This window comes from Pollachius pollachius (genome assembly GCF_949987615.1).
Source record: "Pollachius pollachius genome assembly, chromosome: 13".
In the NCBI taxonomy this organism is placed as follows: Eukaryota; Metazoa; Chordata; class Actinopteri; order Gadiformes; family Gadidae; genus Pollachius; species Pollachius pollachius.
In genome coordinates, this window is record NC_136946.1 from 6,707,352 (window position 1) to 6,726,662 (window position 19,311).

The 19,311-nt window shown below is 43.1% G+C and overlaps 2 protein-coding genes and 1 long non-coding RNA gene across 4 annotated transcripts; 1 reads left to right on the forward strand and 2 right to left on the reverse strand.

The window, feature by feature from the left end:
• Nucleotides 1-925: 925 nt before the first annotated feature.
• rpl30 (ribosomal protein L30) lies at nucleotides 926-3,741 on the reverse strand. The gene is made up of 5 exons (XM_079750160.1): nucleotides 3,699-3,741; nucleotides 3,536-3,584; nucleotides 2,733-2,878; nucleotides 1,964-2,094; nucleotides 926-1,013 (listed from the first exon to the last, which is right to left on the reverse strand). The coding sequence occupies exons 2-5, from the start codon at nucleotides 3,554-3,556 to the stop codon at nucleotides 961-963; spliced, it is 351 nt and encodes a 116-aa protein (XP_079606286.1). The 5' UTR covers nucleotides 3,557-3,584; nucleotides 3,699-3,741; the 3' UTR covers nucleotides 926-960.
• Nucleotides 3,742-8,487: 4,746 nt separating this feature from the next.
• LOC307084667 lies at nucleotides 8,488-13,259 on the forward strand. The gene is made up of 3 exons (XR_013812327.1): nucleotides 8,488-8,603; nucleotides 12,788-12,844; nucleotides 12,951-13,259. It is a non-coding gene; the product is annotated as an uncharacterized lncRNA (long non-coding RNA).
• Nucleotides 13,260-14,786: 1,527 nt separating this feature from the next.
• On the reverse strand, nucleotides 14,787-19,171 carry LOC307085267 (2-iminobutanoate/2-iminopropanoate deaminase-like). 2 transcript variants are annotated; one of them, XM_079749969.1, is made up of 6 exons: nucleotides 19,057-19,171; nucleotides 18,156-18,261; nucleotides 17,863-17,917; nucleotides 17,692-17,760; nucleotides 16,026-16,081; nucleotides 14,787-15,127 (listed from the first exon to the last, which is right to left on the reverse strand). In XM_079749969.1, exons 1-6 carry the CDS (start codon nucleotides 19,119-19,121, stop codon nucleotides 15,071-15,073), a joined length of 408 nt encoding a protein of 135 aa, XP_079606095.1. In that variant the 5' UTR covers nucleotides 19,122-19,171; the 3' UTR covers nucleotides 14,787-15,070. The 2 variants fall into 2 exon arrangements, with proteins under 2 accessions (XP_079606095.1, XP_079606096.1); XM_079749970.1 differs by lacking the exon at nucleotides 19,057-19,171 and adding an exon at nucleotides 18,749-18,887.
• Nucleotides 19,172-19,311: the final 140 nt, after the last annotated feature.

The window sequence follows — 19,311 nt, forward strand, 5'->3', positions numbered from 1 at the left end:
TTAATATATTCTGAAATGTAGGACACATGCTTAATATATAATGTGGCATATAATGGATGACAAGGTGCTGGGAAAATTGTTCCTGTGTAAACGAAAATACAATTCTTGTTTTGTTTCACAATATTACTTTGATCTTACTTTGTATTTAGTTAAAACATATTGTACAGGACATCCAGAGAGGCATCTTGTGTTCGGTTCCCATGCTGCCAATATGTGTCATGTCAACGCCACCCCTGGTGCGGAGGATCGGAAGAACACATTGTCCAAACCATTCAGGGACTCACACGCGATGGACGCTGTGTTCCTAATATCGTTATCCACTTGGCTACGATAAAAGCTAGTATGCGTTCAATAACAATAAAGTCCTTGCTAAACCATTTGCAGATTCTGTTCTAAATGACAAAGACGTGACCATTCAATTATTTTTTATAGTTGTCTTAACGACCAAATTGCTTTTGTTCATAACTCATAAAATTGACTCATATGGTGCGAAATAGTTGTCAAATTGATGAATATTTAGCATGACCGGAAATAGATGCTTGACAAAATTTAGATGTAATCTGTTTGAAGTCGGGATGAAAAAAAAATGAACACCAATCCCTCTATCGAAAGACCATTAACGCATTGCAGTCATGTCAACTGAACCCTAGTGACCTCCAGTGGTTTCAGTGACCGTTAGTTCAACCAAAATAATGAACATCCTACCATTGTCAACAAGACTACCCCTACTCAAGGTCAACAGAATCACATCCTATAACATAAATACCGCACAATAATCTGCTCATCTTATAGCTCTTTGTTTACACGAACCAAGCCAGCCGAGCTCAGCTCATGTCGCACAGTTTAACAGCGGACAGAACACAACTAAAACGACATTCTAATTCATCGTGATCATATCTAAGAAGAAAAACAAAATAGTCAACTGTATTTTTTTCGACGATTTATTTAGAACAAACTCTTCTACTGGGGAGGCTGCTGCTGGTCTGGCATGCTCCTGATGATGTCAGAATCGCCTGGAGACAGAGAGAGGAAAGGGTCAAACATTCAGCAGTATCTTCAGTAGAAACATTCCCCGGAGATACAACCCCAGCATCCAAAACCTCAGCCCAGCAAATACAAGGTTACAGGGCTGCCTAAAAACCTTAGCCAAAACTCAATTCCCTGTGAGGCACGCTGGTTGGGCCGGTCCACGGCTTGTATCGAGTCGCCTTTTGAATGGATTTAGGACATTGAGTTGAAACAAATGCTAAAAATAATGCCGGGACACCATTATCACAAAGTGAGAAGCTCCAATGCCATTTTTGCATGGCTTTCAGAGCAAAAACATTTGCTTGCATGAAAAACCACATGACCTAAAATGGATCACATTCAAATATATTTGACTAATCCTTTTACGAGAAATTGTAAATTTCTCAACAAGGTTTTTGGGGTGAAAGACTGCTCTCTCCCGTCCGCTCAACACCTTATTTAGAGAAGGAATATTCAAATGCTGGGGAGAATTGACCTTCCTTAAACCTGCTGTATTTTACAGTTCTCATGCGTACAAGTTCATCATGCATTTCATCTTCAAACAGCAGACCCAGCAGGTCACAGCCGACCAATCAGTGAAAATTAAGTACAATATTGATTTCCCACTGATTATAAAAGACGAGACTGCAATTGAGGACACTATTGGTATACATCAGAAATACACCATAGGGAAATTTGCTTAAAAAAAACCTAGTCCTGTACATTTTGTGTGTTCCAGTTGTGTCCATTAACACTGACCGCGTTCAGAATAGTCTCATTTGCATCTGTGTTTTAATTGTTGTGCGCAACACGTCAGGTAGAGCACAACCGTTTGCCAGAACAAATTCAAAACACGAATATGACTTATCACACGCATCTAGCACCACGGTGGAGTTTGGTATGGCCAATGAATGATGCGTGTAAGGAGCTAGGCGTCGTATGCCTGGACACTCACCGGGGTCAATGATGGCCAGTGTGCACACCCTGAAGTATTTTCCGCAGGCTGTTCCCAGCTCAATGTTGTTTCCACTGTAGTGGTGGACGCCGGTCTTGGCCAGCATAGCGTAGTACTCTACCTCAGACTTCCTGAAAGTGTGGAGTTAGGAACAAAATGAAGGTCAAGCGTCAATAAATTACTTCCAAAACATAAATAATCTGGAATTGGGGTGGGCAAGGTGGAGTTTGTCATTGTAACCCATTAATTTGTCTGACATGGGCAACTTGTTTCTTAAAATATGCAATAGAATAGGCTAGGTGGGCACCATTTTATGAATTTAAAGTTAACTTTGATGTTTCCCATTACATTTTCTTTATCACCAGTTTTAGGAATGTCTTACTCCTAACTCTTTAACATAGAAGCTTCTACAAAATCTCAATCAAAGGTACAACTTCAGTGCTTAATAAAATATAGTGCAGATAAAGAAATATTTTGTTGCATTGTTTTTGTCATGCAGCCATTTTAAAGTACAAGTGAAAACATTATGTAGAGGATTACAGTATTGAATCCTTAAAAATAATGTAATCCAAGGAAGGTAATACAGAAATGCTGGTTTGCAGGGAAAAAAATTGGCCAAACCAGGTCTAAGCGTTGTTGATGGAAGCCCCATCATTTACAGTCAATGTTGATGTCCAAAGGGATTTGTTTTGAGATGTATTGTTTGCATATAGAGTGCATTCAGTCTTAAGAACATAACCAAACTGTTAATGCTAGACAACCATTTTACCTGAGAGCAGGGCAGTTGTTGGCCAGGATGACCAGCTTGGCTTTTCCCTGGCGGATCATCTTCTGGGACTGCTTGTAGCCCAGCACGTACTTTCCACTCTTCATAACCAGCTGGAGTCGGGAGTTGATGGACTCCATCGACTTTTTCTGTATCGAAAATAACAAAAATAATCAAAATGGTGGACGAATACCATTCTACAGATCACAGTGTGAGAACATCATGCCTTTTAATGTTGCCCATCGTTAACGCGTATTGACAATGATATACAACGATAGAAAGTATGTCTTAACATTGAAGAAGAAGATCGCACGCATGAAATAGGGGCGAGATTAATGTCAACCTGAAAATGTTGGGGACATTTTTTTTTAACATTGGAGACACCAGTCGAAAATGTCTGAAGCACAAGTCAAGTGATTTCAAAGTTTACAATATTCCAGAGTTCGATTGATCGCTTCAGACTTATGGAACGAAATAAACGAATACATGACGTTAAGTTCTTGTGAACCCCAAAGGCATGCAATGATGAGCAGGGCCCCTAGGTAGAGGGAGTCTACGACTACGGACATCGACATAGTGCGAATTCCCGTAGTCATTTGCGGCTTGGCCTGACACATAAAGCTATGGATACGAAGAGAATGGCCAACATCTCTGAGCTTCATATTCATAAGGCAAGTACAAGCCGCTAAAAAAATCCTCAACGTCCGACTCTAGTGTTTTGAGACTGGGTGCTAACGCGACTAGCGGGCCGCGCGTCTCCACGTGAAGGAGTAGCGTGCAGCTCCAGCCCGCGGAGGCTCACTCACCGTCTTCTTTGCGGCCACCATTTTTGCAGTTTAGTCCGATCCGGCCAACCTGAATTCGAGAGAATGGAATAACAAATTTAACGTCAATCCGTGAGTATGTATAGTGCTGTATTTGGTGATTATTGGTACTTTTAAATCATTAAAAACTCAGAGCGGGTCTTACAGTGTGCTATTGGCAATATGGCCTCGGTGTGAAAGGAAGTACCGTGATGCTTTGCGCGGCTATGTGGGCGGCCGATCTCGCGATATTTCAGGAGTTTGGGTTTGGGGCATCAGCGTCCAGCTGCAGACCTCAGTTCACCTTCTTTAATAGGTCCATGCCTCAGACCTGCAGCATCACGGGGAAATCACGAGTTTATTAAGGTACAAAAATCCCTTTATCGCACTTCCTTGGGGACACACATATCTTATTTATTTTGTTGGTAACTTTCAATGGTGTAATCGCAATCACACGAGAGGGTGTGCTTTTTCGTCCTTATCGAAACATGACATCAGTGATGCTTGCTTTCGGAACCCGGTACAATAAATACGAATAAAGGCAATTTTTTCACAAATTAAATCCCCTATTTTTAGTTATATCTCAGTTTGCCAGGGAAAACTATGGATCTGTTCTGACTATTAGAAGTCAGAACAAGGTCTAAAGTCGAGCGGTTTAAAGGTCTAGTCGACCAATCAGGTGGCTCGGTCGAAAATGACTGCGGTATAGTCAGGCCTGCCATTGGGCCCTGGTGCTGAGAGGTTTCGTAGGCCCCCTGAGAGGGGGTCTTACAATGAAAATGTGTAAATGCCATGTGTCTAGAGTGCAAAACGTATCAGTGTTACTTTCTGAGCCACATAACATCACGATATTTATCTTAGTAGATTATAGATGACCAAATAATTGAAGAATAGACAAGGTGATTATAAAACCATGTTGCATGAAAGTTTGATTTAACTCCATGTTACCAAAAGAAAACATGATCCGGTCTGCAGAAACAAAAAACGCCTAATTTTTTATGCGTTTTATGACAGCATATTAACAAGTAAGAGCTTCCTCTTTGGCTTCTTTGGGCCTTGGGAATTCATCACACACACACACACACACACACACACACACACACACACACACACACACACACACACACACACGCGCGCGCGATTTGGCATTTCACAACTTTCATGTTCGGCAATACGTTCACTAGCATGTTTCCAATTCGAAAATCCCACACTGCCAAATGGTGATCGTCCTATACTGTGGCCGAAAAGTTTTGCATGCAAAGCAAAACACAGTACCTTTGGATGGTGAATAGCACAGCCACTCTCTGGGCAGATACTCCCAATTGCAGAGCTTCCGCTGGAAGTATGCCCTTGAGAAGAATCTTCTCAGATTTTTGGACTGACGTTCTGAGGCAGAGGTCAGATTGTTTGTTCTGGCACAATTCTGGTCCCATTTTCGCCCAGTAGACAGGTACCTGTTCATCCATCGTGTTACCCCAGCAACCCGGGTAAGTGCTATAGGGGTCGTCTGATCCACATGACTGAGGTGATGGTCTTCCTGCTGTGTGCTCATCCTTTTCTGCCTCTTCTCCATGGCTAGCAGAAGAACAGCCAGACGTGCTTCCCTCAGAGCAGGCCCTGCGGCTCTCTCCTCGATGAGCTTAACTTGCCTTCTACATTTACAGGTCTAAAAAATCCAGTCAGTTTTGGGATTTTTTCAATAATTCTTTATCCCGAATCTCCTTCTCCCTTTTCTTTCCAGACATTTTGCTAGCTAGCCACGATAACCTTCGAGCCTCTCATTGAATCGATTTGAATCACAAGCCAAAACATTCCTCTACATTGTGATAGGCTGTTGTGTCATGGTGCCCACGTGGGTCACTGGTAAATTGGGAAGCCACAAAAATTCAAATCAAGTGATGGGCAGAAAATTCGACAAATTACAAAGCAATTTGATTTTTATCTGTATATTCTTGGCTCATGATTGGCCTCTGATCTTTGTAGGCCCTAACAAAAGGGCCTACGCCGATCGAGGGGCCTATCATGAGCCAGTATTATATATATATATATATATATATATATATATATATATATATATATATATATATATAATACTGCAGCTCATGATGGCCCCCTGATCTTCGTAGGCCCTGGGGCTTCAGCCGAGGTAAGCCCTTGCATTAAGGCAGCCTCAGGTATAGTCTCACATATCAGATTTAGATGATATTTAAAATCTGAGAGAAGACGATTGTGGTAGACTATCTCGAATCCAGGGGAACTGTTAGTTTGACATTCTTTCGCTACGTATTTGTTTCGACCAATCATGTTGTGGGCGAGGATCTTCAAATCCTTATCGTGGACTAGCCACTGTAGAAATCCCCTATTTCTACTTTATTCAGTAAAATATATCTCTACTTTATTCAGAAAAATATATCTTGCAACTAAACAATGCTGTAACGGACTGCTGTACATAAGATTACCTGAGTAGCCTAATACATGTGTATCAACGAACCAAGAGTAGGCCTACACACCATGCATACAATATTATGCATAGTACATTAGCAAACTAGGGTGACAACTTGACAAAAGAGAAATACGACTCAGAAGACTTTTATTTAGGCCTAAATATCTATGCAATCTATCTCCTTTTTCTTGGTTTACATTTGCGTTTTATTTTGATTCTTTTAAAAAGAAAAATAAGCGTCATTATTCATCGTCTATATGTCATGTATTTTTGTTTGCACCGTTTTGTTTTACATTTATAAATTATGCAGATTTAAATGAGACCCTTAAGGCCGTCTCTCCTGCCCGGAGGGACTCTGGTTGGTAAGGGGAACGGGGGCGGCGGTTCACTTTCTCCGCTCCGCCCAGCTGAATCAAATATGGATCCACGTCCCATCCTCCTGGACACAAACTCCTAGTTCAAAACCATATGTTTCCACTTGCGTCGGTGACAGGTCAGGGAGGAAAGACCTTGGACCTAAGTGGACCGATTGCCACGACTTGAAATTTTAAACCGCAGTCACCGTTGGAACAAAACCCTTCTATTTATTGTTTGAACCATGCGCCACTACCCGCCTTATTATCGGAATTTTGCATTGGTTCTCTAACTCCAAAGGATTGGCTGGACTGGTTGCATGAGATAACGCTGACATAAACTACATGCAGGTTATTCACCAGAGCACCGTCATCATAAGTACCTCAAACCTTTAAGTTGAAACATCCGTGCTTATGTGCAAACGACAGAATGGGATGCTCAAGTTCTCAAACAAGTGCAATGGATCCGAATCGACCGGCTGCTAAACACGAAGAGAGCAACGGAGCGAGCACCACAGGTACGTTTATTATTTCATCAGCACTGCCTGGATCACGCAAACAGCCTTTGCATAAGATTTGTCTCTCCTTCCTCTATATCCTATCTTTAACATGTAGGCTCCTGCATGACAATCCCGGTATGATAGAAATACATTCAAACAATTATTAACTATCCGAATTCATCCTGAATTATGCGGTTGATAAGGCGAGACAGTCCAGGACACATTCACTGTCATATTAAACAGATTATGACCCTTGTTACAGTAGTACGTAACGTCTTTATATCTTCCCCAGCAAGACAGGGTTTTTATAACTGGTCCTAAAGTCAGAATCCTTATTGACTCAAGTGCAGAACAACAGAAGAACATCTATTTGTTAATAGTTTAACTCTGGCGCCTATGCCCTGTCATTGCCAGGGAGAGGGACAGTGGTATGCAGGGGGGATTTGGTGACAGTCTAAGGTTTCAAAAAGGAAATACTGAATCGATCCGCACTGGACCCTTCCTTGTAGTATGTGTAAGATGAAGTTTAGGGCTACTGTATGCACTTATTTGAAGGTAAAGCAAAACAGGTAGGTTTTTATATATTGGGCTTCTTCTGTTTGAACCAATTGAACCACATAAACACAACAGAAAAAACAAAGTTCAGGAAGAGAAACAGTTGCTTGCAGTTATTTATTTATCTTGTTTAAGGTGGTGCATAGATTATACAGGACATAAACCAACACTTAACTTCTTTCTTATCAATATCAAATTATTGTAACCAATTTTTAACCAATGTACTATTTTAATCAGGTGACTCCCTTTTCCATTTAGGATGATTTATTCCTGCCACAAACCCTAATTTGAATAAGGATAATGCTCATCATGAAAATACATTTATCTATAGATATCTGACCAAAGTAATATATTCCATGCAAATTAAAGGGATATTTAAAACACAGTTATAAACTGTGGCTCCAGGGCCAACTTTAGGCGGGCAATGTTTGTCTGTAATAATTCATAGGTATGCCTAATCATTAACTCTTTCTGGTTGCATTTATGTGTCAACTGAGCAGAAAGAAGTTGCTTAGTAACATATGGCCGTTCCCTCACTCAAGACTAAAGTTAGCAGCCCTACTGACAAACTTTGGGTATGAGGAAGTAGGAAATTATACAAGAAAGCTCTTTCAACTAAATACAAATATTTTCCCATTGGATTCTGCATCACAAATCTTTCATAATTTCGTACCTTCAAAAGCATTGAATCTACAAATGTTGTGACAGGTTGTCAAAGGTGTGACAGTTTTACATAGATTGTTGCCTTGCAACAATTCAATCTCATGTGTCCTCTCATCCCTCTGTCTTCCACACTGCCCCGCCCACCTTGAAAGGAGCAGCCAATGAGAAGGGGCCGACAGCCGAGGATAGCGAGACCATCCCTGACCAGACACCAGTCGGGGAGGGCGGGGCTAAACCAGACGACCCCCCAGCTGTGGCCCCAGCTGCGGCCCAGCCTGAAGAGGGGGCTGAAGTGGTAGGAGAGGCAGCGGCCCCCAACACGGTGGCGGTGGTGGCCCCTGTGGAGGCTTCTCCTGCAGCTCCAGCGGAGACAGCTAGCCCTGTGGAGGCCGCTAGCCCAGCTGAGGAAGCTAGCCCTGCGGAGGCTGCTAGCTCCACAGAGGAAGCTAGCCCCGCGGAGGCCGCTAGCTCCACAGAGGCAGCTAGTTCCGCGGAGGCCGCTAGTCCCGAAGAGTCCTCGGAGGCAGTGGCCCCAGAAGCAGCAGCAGCAGCTCAAGGTAAAAGTCAGTGCATTGAAGCAGCAGAAAAGGAAAACAGTGTAACTGGAATGATGACATAAGTGAAGTAGAGGATCAGGGATACAGGGAGCTCTGAAGGTCAGATGGCATACTCTTCTGCCTGTTTCACTTGCAAATTTCTCATTTGACTATTGTATTACTCAACTCTCCTGACCCTACTTATTAAACTCTGCTCTTACACAGCGGATCAGTGGTGAGCATGCACACCATTACTAGTTTAAATTAGGACTGTCAAGTGTGCGTAAATCACCCAGCCCTGTGTACGTTTCGTCTGACAAATCATCGTTTAGATTCCTATTTAAAGTCTGATGGCACACGAGCCGACATCTTGGGTATGTGACGTTTTACTTTGCTATGCTTCTAATTTCTTTCAACCAATCAGGTTGCTGGATACAGAGATCTGTAAGTGCTTAATAGGCGAACATACACTGTGTAGACTGGCCACTGTAGAAACACACTTAGCAACCCTTCTGAAATCCTTAGCCATCGGAGGAAGGGGATTCCTATTGTAGAATATCTCCATAATACAACAGGGAACCAGGTGTCAGCTCACCCCTTGCAGTTTCTGGTTTCGGCCCCCCCCAGGCTCTGTGCCGACTCCCACTAGAAGTTCTGCTATTACATAGTAGGACTGCTGGAACCAGGTGTACCTTTAATCCTATCTTAATATTCAATGCTTAGCAGGCACACCATGGCTTATTATGCGTAACAAAGTCTGACACATATTGAAGAGCATATAGTATACATTCATGTTTATTCCGTGACCCAGGGATGTTTAATGATAGAATAGTGTAGGAGTCAGGGTTCCCGTACGATAGTACATTGATGTAGTGATGGTGGATAGAGGCTTGTGAGTTGGCAACAGCCTGGTTCGTGGCAACACTTTGTGTTGGAGTTGGATTCTTGGTAACACTTTAACAACCCCTTCACTCTCGTAAAGTGTATGGAGACTCAGATTTTGCATGGTTGCCCATGCAAAAATACTGAGGAGGGGTGGAAAGTAGTTTTAGTACAATCCCTTTTAAAACGTTTGACTTATTTACTTAGTCTACCCTAAGACCTCCAGGTACTGAGTATTAGTGGTACCGTTGTATTACATACAAGTACAATACATACATTCACGTTGAATTTTAGGGATTTATTTTTTTCATTTGCCGAAAAACAAAATAAAGCACTGTATTTAATAGAGGAGTACCGGTAATTATGAGAAACCAGCCAGAGTGATCTAGATTTTGAAAGTATCCAACCGGAAAGATTCCGACCCTCTCTTCAGGCCTCCATCCAAAGCCACCCCCCCAAAACACATGACTAGCTTGTGGAAAGCTCCGGTCATGCACAAAGGTAGCCGGTTAGGTAAGCCGGTAGGTAAACAGACAGTTCAAACATGTAATTCGGTCCAATTTAATTATATGACTTATTAGGCTTATTAGGCTTAGGCTTATTACTGGCCTGCACAGCCACAGATACCAGAGTTTTCATAATTTTTTCAGAAAGATTACTTTCGCGATGTTAAGAGAATTTCTACAAATACGACAAAATGCCAAACCAACAGTTTAACCAAATGTTGGTTTGGGGATTTCGTTGATTTCTACTCAAGGATAGGGAGAGCACCAATCGGATGTGCATGTCAATTATTGTAGTCTTTTTTCCCAATTCCCTGAAGTGGGTAGGTATCTCCCGAATGATGCTCTACCTGGAGCAGAGGTCGCTGAGGAAGCCAACTTAAACATTTCATTGACCAGCCTTAACCTGAGCTGCATTCCACCCCCTGCACTGTAGAGAGAGAGAGAGAGAGAGAGAGAGAGAGAGAGAGAGAGAGAGAGAGAGAAGCCCTGGTGAATTATATCACCATATTCGGCTCTCCCCAGATCCCTCTCGCCGGTCCCCTTACAATGGCTGTAACCAGGTAGTATCCAACACACTCCTCTCTTTAAGGCTGTTAATGAACACACAGGGGGGTTGACACAGAATAATGTTTATAGGTCACATGACCCTGCGGAGAACAATGAGGACGGATCTCGTAATGGCCAATGGGTAAACCGCTCCCCTCCTGAACATCACACTGAGGTGAATGGAAGTCCGTCTCTGAATGGATGGGCTGCCTTATTGTTATTCTGCTGGGACTTGGGTTCCATAATGGCGTACATATGTTTGTGCTGGAGAATCAATTGTGGTTTGGTTAAGGAGGCTATGAGGGTGTTTTTATTAAATTACCATTTACAGAAGTGCAACACCATTTTCCCCACATTTCCCCTAATTTACTCTCACTAAATCTCCAGTAGTTCTTAGCTTTGCCTTGAGCCCTCTCTCCATCTACCAGTACACACACACAATGCATTGAGAATCCCATATATTTGATGTGCCTGTGTGCCTTTTTGGTTACCCTTGTTAGAGAAGAGAGAAACCGCATTTTCCATGCCAAACAACTTGACAGAACACAACTAAAGTTATAAAACACAACATATTATGAGCCCACAGATAATATAATGGCTCTACCATCAGAGAGACATGTACACATCGATTTTGGTTGCTTGCCGTCTCCCTTCAGTTCTGCCCGACCATGTGACCCAGACATAATGACGTGTTAGGGCAGAAGGAGAAAACAGTGAAAGACCAATGGCTGGAGCTCCTGACCGACAGCCAAGGTCAGGAGACAGCTCGGTGGTTAGTGGTGAAACACTGCCAGGAACAGCTACAGTACAGGGCGTAGAGCAGGACAGGCTCGCTAGTGGTTTAAAGGCAGAGAAGGTTCTAAACGGTTCGGTTTGAAACCCTGTTAAATTGGCATCCTTGAGGCAATTTAATGACAAGTCACTTTGGCTCAAAATCTGATGACTAATGATGTAATCATTATAGTTGTAAATAGCCTTAACAGACCGTTTTGTCAGACCTTTCGGACCACCTTGGTCACATACTGTGTCGAAGTGATGTGCTAGCATATGGATACTCCTATTGGGCCAAATAAATGGAACCATCGCCATTCCTCTGTAACCAATCTGTTGGATGCTCTTACATCCAACAGAGAATGATTCATAGAAGGGGAGAATGGTACAGCACACAAACCAAGCCTTGCTGACCGCATTCATATTTCCCTCTCTTGATAACTCTAGGGAGATGAGGGCTGAAACGTTAACAAGCCGCCTAACAATCATTCCACTGGTTCTATGGATACACTCGTCTCTTCTCCATGCAAACTACCAGATGGCCACTAGACGATGATGACCAAGTTTACCTATCTTCTAGTTTGTTTAATTCAAATGAAAAAATGCCATGTTGTTGTCGAGGGATGGTCAGGACGTCGCGTCACTGCGTGAGCAGGGAGTCAACACTCGATAGCGCAGGATAGTGGATCCTAGTGTTTGACTCACAGACCAAAGGTACTGGGTTCGATGCCCGATGTCCACAGTTTAACCTGTAGGCGTCGTTGAGCAGGACACCCAACCCCTACCGGCTCTTTTATGACCTGTATTTGAATTCACTGCGAGTCTCTTTGGATTAACATCTTTCCTTATTGACGAAATTATCTCTCATCAAATTCTACGGAATGTGTTTTATTCTCTCAATATCCACAATAAAAGCCCTTTGGTCCTATGAAAACAGCATTCCACTCTTGCTGGACCTCCAGTGGATCATGTCCACTATTTTCTACTGGTCATCGGAGACGTCTTGAATCCAGGTTGTTTTCTCTGTAGGTGATCTGTTTGGGGACAGACCTCAGGAAGTGGGAATCCTGCCAGCACTTTGTTGTCAGTGTGCAGCTATTACGGTGCAATCGGAGTCTTCGGAGAAACCAGAGCCCGCTAGCTCTAGCTAACGCTAAGACATGCACAGGGCCGCGGGCAGTGACAAACGATAGCATTGCCGCTAGCCCTGAGCCTGCCTGGGTTTCACAGCCAAATTTAGATCAAGTGTCACATCGCAGTATTGTTTTGGGTCAAAAGGGTTTGAGAGATGGACTTCGATAGGATCCTTTGAAGTTAGTAATCCAGGGTTCTTTCGAGCAAATACATTTTATTGTTTTCCATTTTTATTGTTTTTTTAACGACATAACAAATGAAGATTGTTTATTGTGATCGCCATTGTTCGCCTCACACTCTACATGAATTTAGTGCCTATGCCGTATCAATTGACATCTTTATAATTTATATGTTTTTTCTCTCCAGGAAGTGCTGAGGCCCCGGCCGCTAGCCAATCAGAGCCGAGTGTAGAGGAGACACCAGGTAAGCAGTGGTGTGCCGCATTAGACTCATCCATAAGTCATGAGCTGCCCAGTTAATCATAAGATACCATTCAACCTTTCCCTCTCTTTGTCCCTGCTTCGTTTAGCACCCAGTGAGTGAAGGGCACCTAAGGTTGACGACCACAGCGAGGAATTCCAACGAGACCGTTCAACCACGTATTTCTGGGCATATGTGTGGGTGCGTGTTGTGTGAATGTGTGTGTGAGTGGTCAGCTGTCTTAGCTAAAGAGACATTGCTTTTGTTGCCAAGATGCGGACCCCGTGATCATTTCTTTCAGTCGGGGTTCTCTCCATCACCACTGTGCCTTTTATTTCCCTCTTCTGCTGACAGCGATGTAATGGCAGGGTACATATGTACTACAGAGCTGCACGGTCACTTATTCAAACCCTGTGTTGACCGAACCCAAACGGCCGCCATCTTTTTTAAAAGATGGCGGACCTGACTTCTTAGCGTCTGCTTCCTGGTCGGAACCGGTCTGAACCAGGCAGACGCTAGCGCGACACAGTCTACTCAATAATAAACAGCACTTAGTAGGTTTGTTCACTTTAAGAGAATGGAAGGACTGTGGTTCATTTGATTCATGAATTGTTACTGCAAGCTAAATTAACTATTAAAAAGGAGATCTCTGTGAAGATCATTTGGCAACACTTTACAATAACGTTGTCGTACTAGCCTTTAGTTAATGATGAACTATTCATAGACAAACCATGTATTTATGAGCCTTTAGTAAATGATGAACTAATAAAAATTAAACTAATCATTAACAATAATTAATATTCATTTTTTGATGATTGATACATGCTATTTTAAAAGGGACCCTATATTACCACCAGGTGTGATATTGATTAGCTGTTACAAGACATGTTAGAATCGACCCCTCTAGTGACATATGGATACATGGATAGATCAGCCTGCCAGTTGGTACAGTCACCCAGATAGGCTGGTAGGCTGATTTATCCATTACACATCTGGGAGGACACCTTTCCTCACATGGCTTGTAAGGGTTAATCAACATCACACCTGGCACACCTTGGCAGTAGAATTGGAACCATAGGACTTATTAATCATCTACAAATGTATGTTAATGTTCTGTAAATGATTAGTTCATCATTAACTCAAGGCATATAAATTACTTGTGACTGAATGTTATTCTAAAGAGATGCCGATCATTTTGAGGTTTGAACAACGAAAACGCTTTAATCTCCTCTCCATTCCTCCGAGTGAATAAAGCCAAAATTGTTTAGGATTATACTATATATATATATATTTTTGGCATCTGTCGCTTATTCTATGACCCCCCCCCAAAAAATAAGCTAATCATATTACGGATTAATGACACTGTATGCGTCTATACTTAAAGGTGACATATTATACCACCAGGTGTGAGTGTGATTAGCCGTTACAAGCCGTTTTAAAAGTCTGCCTCTTCTGACATCACAAGTGGGCTTGTCCACCTAGATGTATGACAGATAGATGAGCAACGTTTGCTACAGTCCACTGGGTAGGCTGGTAGACTGGTCTATCCAGCACACATCTAGGTGGACACGCCCACTAGTGATGTCAGAAGAGGCCGATTTTCAAAACGGCTTGTACCGGCTAATCACACTCACACCTGGCGGTACAATATGTCACCTTTAGCTTCCATGAGCTTAACCAAATCCTCCTTATTGCGCAATATGCATTAAAAAAAGCCAAACTTTTCATAAGGTTTGTTCAACGGCTTCTGTAGTGTGGTTTGAAGTTTGGGTCTGAGGAAGCATGGCGACACACGAGGTGCTGCATCTCATCCAGGCCACCATGAGATAAGAGTGAGCCTTTAAAGTCACTTTTATTTATGATTGTCGTGTTGTTCAGTGAGAAACGCAGTCAAATGTCACTTTACATGTCATAAATCACACCACGAAAGAGGCTGTATCCAAAGACCAATTAATCGCTATATATTTTCTCAAAATAAAGCGCTTTTTAAGCAGTACAAGCAAACAGTTTGTGACTTTTTTTTTATTTAAGAAAGGAAAAGTGTGGCTTGTACCATTACAAAAGTAGGCACAGCCAAACAAACAAGGTCCGGGTGTAGTTCAAATGAATCTGCATTGATGCTGGAGTTGGATGGGAATGCTATAACCATGTCATCAGGTAAGAACTGTGTGTTATAACGTGTGCGTGTGTGTGTGTCTGCTATAACTTGTGTATGAGGGGGCCGTCTAGTCATTGATCACTGATGGGACCCATAACCGCCACCGCTTCAATCTCCACAAGAGCACCCTGGAGAGAGAGGGAGAATGATTGATTATAAAACCGGAAAGTGACAAGAAGACATTTTAAAAGGATCCCATGACATTCCACCAGGTGTGAGTGTGATTAGCCGTTACAAGCCGTTTTGAAAATCTGGCTCCTATGACATCACAAGTGGGACCTAGATCTGTGCTGGATAGTTCAGTCTACCAGCCTACCCAGTGGACTGTAGCAAATGGTGCTCATCTATCTGTTACACATCTAGGTGGACACACCCACTTGTGATGCCATAAGAGCCAGATTTTCAAAACGGCTTGTATTGGTGTGTTCCTCAATCTTCGGGCGCCAGCCCTCCAGGTCGAAATTCGAAGATCTCCTGGCTTTCTTGCGGCATTTCTCTGAGGCACGCCCCCTTTTGGTCTTCATCTTTCGAAATTCTGAGAGTAGACCGAGAGCAATGATGACGCTCTCAACAAAATGGCTGCGCCCGTGAAGAGATTTATTTTCTTTGTATTTGTACCACGTTGGTCATTTTAATGTCGATTTTAAATGCTTTTACACACTTGATTACATTGCTACTTTATTCCGGTCACCAATTTATACATTGCATTGTCTTGCTGTGCGTGCAATACAATGTAAAGTTGTGTTGTTCTTTTTCGAGCTGGTTTGCTAAAGAGGCTAATGTGTACAATCACAAAGTCGAACGGGAACGCTATAAATGCTCCGAGACCGGAAATGACGTCAAAAGTGCAACTCGGAAGGCTGGCGTCCGAGGATTCAGGAACACATCATAAAGCTAATCACACTCACACATGGTGGCATATCATGGGACCCTTAAGAGGTTAACAAAAGTAAAACAAATCTTAACATCTTTGCAACAAGCAGGTAAGCCACCTAAGTGTGTGTGTGTGTGTGTGTGTGTGTTTACCCTGGGTAGAGCAGCGACCTGGTAGGCTGCTCTGGCAGGGAAGTTACTGGTGAAGACTGAGGAGGAATAACATAATGAGAGTAAGGTCAAACACAACAGTTGGAAGAGTTTCACCGGAGGCATGAAAAACATAACGCTGAATGTACATGATCCTAATATCAGAAGACTAAATGTGTCTTCTGATATCAAAATGGCTAAAATTAGCCAGAAATTACGATTAAAGCTCCTGAGCCCTCAGTTCACTGAAGTTTGATGAACCACCAAAACACCACTAGGAACGCTCTGACCCAACTATACTCGTCGCTTCCCGTTACGGGGTCAGAGTGAGTTTCCGATTTTTTGTGTTTGTGTTTCCCAAGATGCGGTGGCCGACGGCGGGGTCGGGGAGGGTTGGAGGGTGGGTCGCTCGGCCGACGTACGAGAGACTGTGGGCAGGGAGGTTCACTGCGGAGAGGCCTGGGGGGATCAGGTTACCTCTGTTTGACTGACAGGACGGTTTCCACTTACCAGTCACCGTGCCACCGTGGGCTCGGCTTACCACCCGGGGCTTTGTGAGCCAAGAGGAAGTGCGTGGACGGCACCGGCTTCGGGGGGGGGGGCGGGAGCTGACCTGCCTTTACTGCGGCCTGTGTGTGTATCGTTTTCGGCAATGGAAACAGACAGGCTTAGCTGAAAAGACGGGCGTGTCGGTATAATGACTTGTGAAATGGTTGAGCCGATAATTGGTTACAGAGGAAGGGCGATGGGATTCGCCCTAGCAGGTCACTGTTTTTGTTTTTTGGTTTAGTCAAACTAGTCAACCTAGACAAACACGCCGCTCACCTTGAGGAGAAACGTGTAATTTCTTCTCGTATTGTAAAGCAGCTTGTTCCAATCAGGAGAGCATCGCTTAGGTTTTTTTTGTACTAGAAGGTGTCAACATGTTGTATATTGAAATATGGTATTTTCCATTTGATAGATGCTTTTATCCAAAGGGTCCTGCAAGACCCTGAGTGCTCACATTCTTAGCATGGGTTGGCCCCCAGCGGAAATCAAACTCCCAAACTCTGCAGTGTCATGCAACACAGAACTTACTTTAATAACACAACCAACACCAAAGACAAACAACTAACCACAAACAAAGAGGCTATTATAAATATACTGTATACGTCAGGTCCAGGGTTAGATTATACACAGAGCATAGGTCAGGTTAGCCTTTAAATTTAAGTTTAAATGATTCTTATCAAGACTCGGATCAGACAGAAGAAATGGTCTGGCTCACTCTAGACCAGAGACTGAATGTCCGCTTGACCGGACATCTATAACAAGGCCTGGCGTCTCTCAACGTATCAGAAGACTTCCTGGTTGAGGCCCTCCCTCATGTGGTGAGGAGACACACACACACACACACACACACACCTGTCCCTGTCATTTGTTTCTTTATTTTCTATTGCTTGCGTGTCGTTATGTTGTTAACTTGGGCACCACATTGCAGATGGTCTATCATAGCCAGTGAGGGGGAGACCAGCTGCTAAATACCTTAGCATTTCCATGGAGTTCAGCAGCTGAGATATAAGTGGACCATTCCATGTTGTGGCTGTAACTCCAAGGCAGTCGTAACACATAGACACAACAGATTAGAGTGTGTGTGTGTGTGTGTGTGTGTGTGTGTTGGGTTTGGACTCACAGGTCTTATAAACTTCGTTGACGGCGTTGAAGTCATTGATGTCCGCCAGCAACACGGTGGTCTTACACACTGAAACAGATACATGATAGTTTCGGATAGTGATAACTTTTATTCTGAAAATACAATGGGAATTCAAGAAGAAGAGAAGGAAGGCAAAGCAAAGCCTATTACCGTTGATGTAGTCACATTCAGCAGTCTTGAGGATCTCTCCCATGTTGGTGAGCGCCTGGAAAAAACAGACAGGTCGCACACACATCAACTGTATGTTCCTCTCCTTTCTCCATATACCCTAATGTGTACTTTAAAGTGGTTGAGATTTGACGACACCACATTAAACTCGAGTTACTTGAGTTGCTTTCGTTAAAATACCATTTAAAAAATGTTAACCAAGATGTATTGACGTCAGCTCTACTCAGTCCATCCATCCATCCATCCATCCATCCATCCATCAGCCCTAGTCTTACCTGCTTGGCCTGGGCCTGGACTCCCCCCTCCACCAGCTGACCAGAGACCGTGTCGAGTCCAATCTGACCAGAGATGTACATGGTTCTACCAACCACCACCGCCTGGCTGGGGGAAACGGAGCACAACAGACGCGGTTTGAAACATGTACACGCTTTGACTTGATGAAATTGCTTTACTTTTTATTTACAATAGATTTTTATTTCAGGACATTCCAGAGCTGCGTAATATTAATCGATTTTGGTTTGGTTCGGTTCGGTTTCACTTGGAGATAAGAGGAATTTGGACGAACGGGCTTCCACCTTCTACACAGCAACCGGCCGCCGATTGGTTATCAGGTCCACACCCCCAATGTATTCAATTTATGAATGGCGTCAAATCAAGCCTGCATAAAACCTCTTTATAGGTCCATGCATAGAACACAACTAACTTGTCAATTCTAAAATGACTTTAAAGTAATTTTAGTTAGTTACAAGGGTTAACGTGTTCTTCATATGCAAATGTACAATCAAATTCCGGACTGAATGCCACCGTATCCCTGCTATAAAGTAACACAAAACGCAATTTAAACAAAGAGCATGTTGAACAGAACTACCTGTAGATGCCCTGTCTGACAGGTGCTTTTGGAGTGTATGGGGTCTGACGACGGATTGCTTCCATGATAGTCTACTCTATACTCAAAACTCAACCCTCGTGTGAGTCCCGGTCAAATGAGACTTTACTCCCAAAGTTGCTCAACATTTGACCCTCAAAAGGGTTATGTAGGTTAATGGTAATACCGTGATCCGCCCCCAGGTCGATTTGGACTTGCGTTTAACCAAATCATTAGTCGCCCTGCAGACAACGTATATGAGTGCATGTAGTATACACATACTTTGAGATACCTAACGTATGTTGTCTTACCTGTATGGTCCGATGGCCGCCGGGGCCGAGTCGGTAGAAAGAAACCTTCTAAACACGATAGACATTGCGCAAAAATACTTTTCAGTAGTTTACCGAGGAGGTGTGGGAATTTAAGTTCAGCGCAGATTAATATTTGTGTCTTTACCGTAATGTCTAACACCAAAGAGCCAGCATTATTTTAAGGCGGTTTGCTATGGTTTATCTAAAAGTGACAAATCTACACAAAGAAAAGGCATTACGTTGAGGGAATACTAG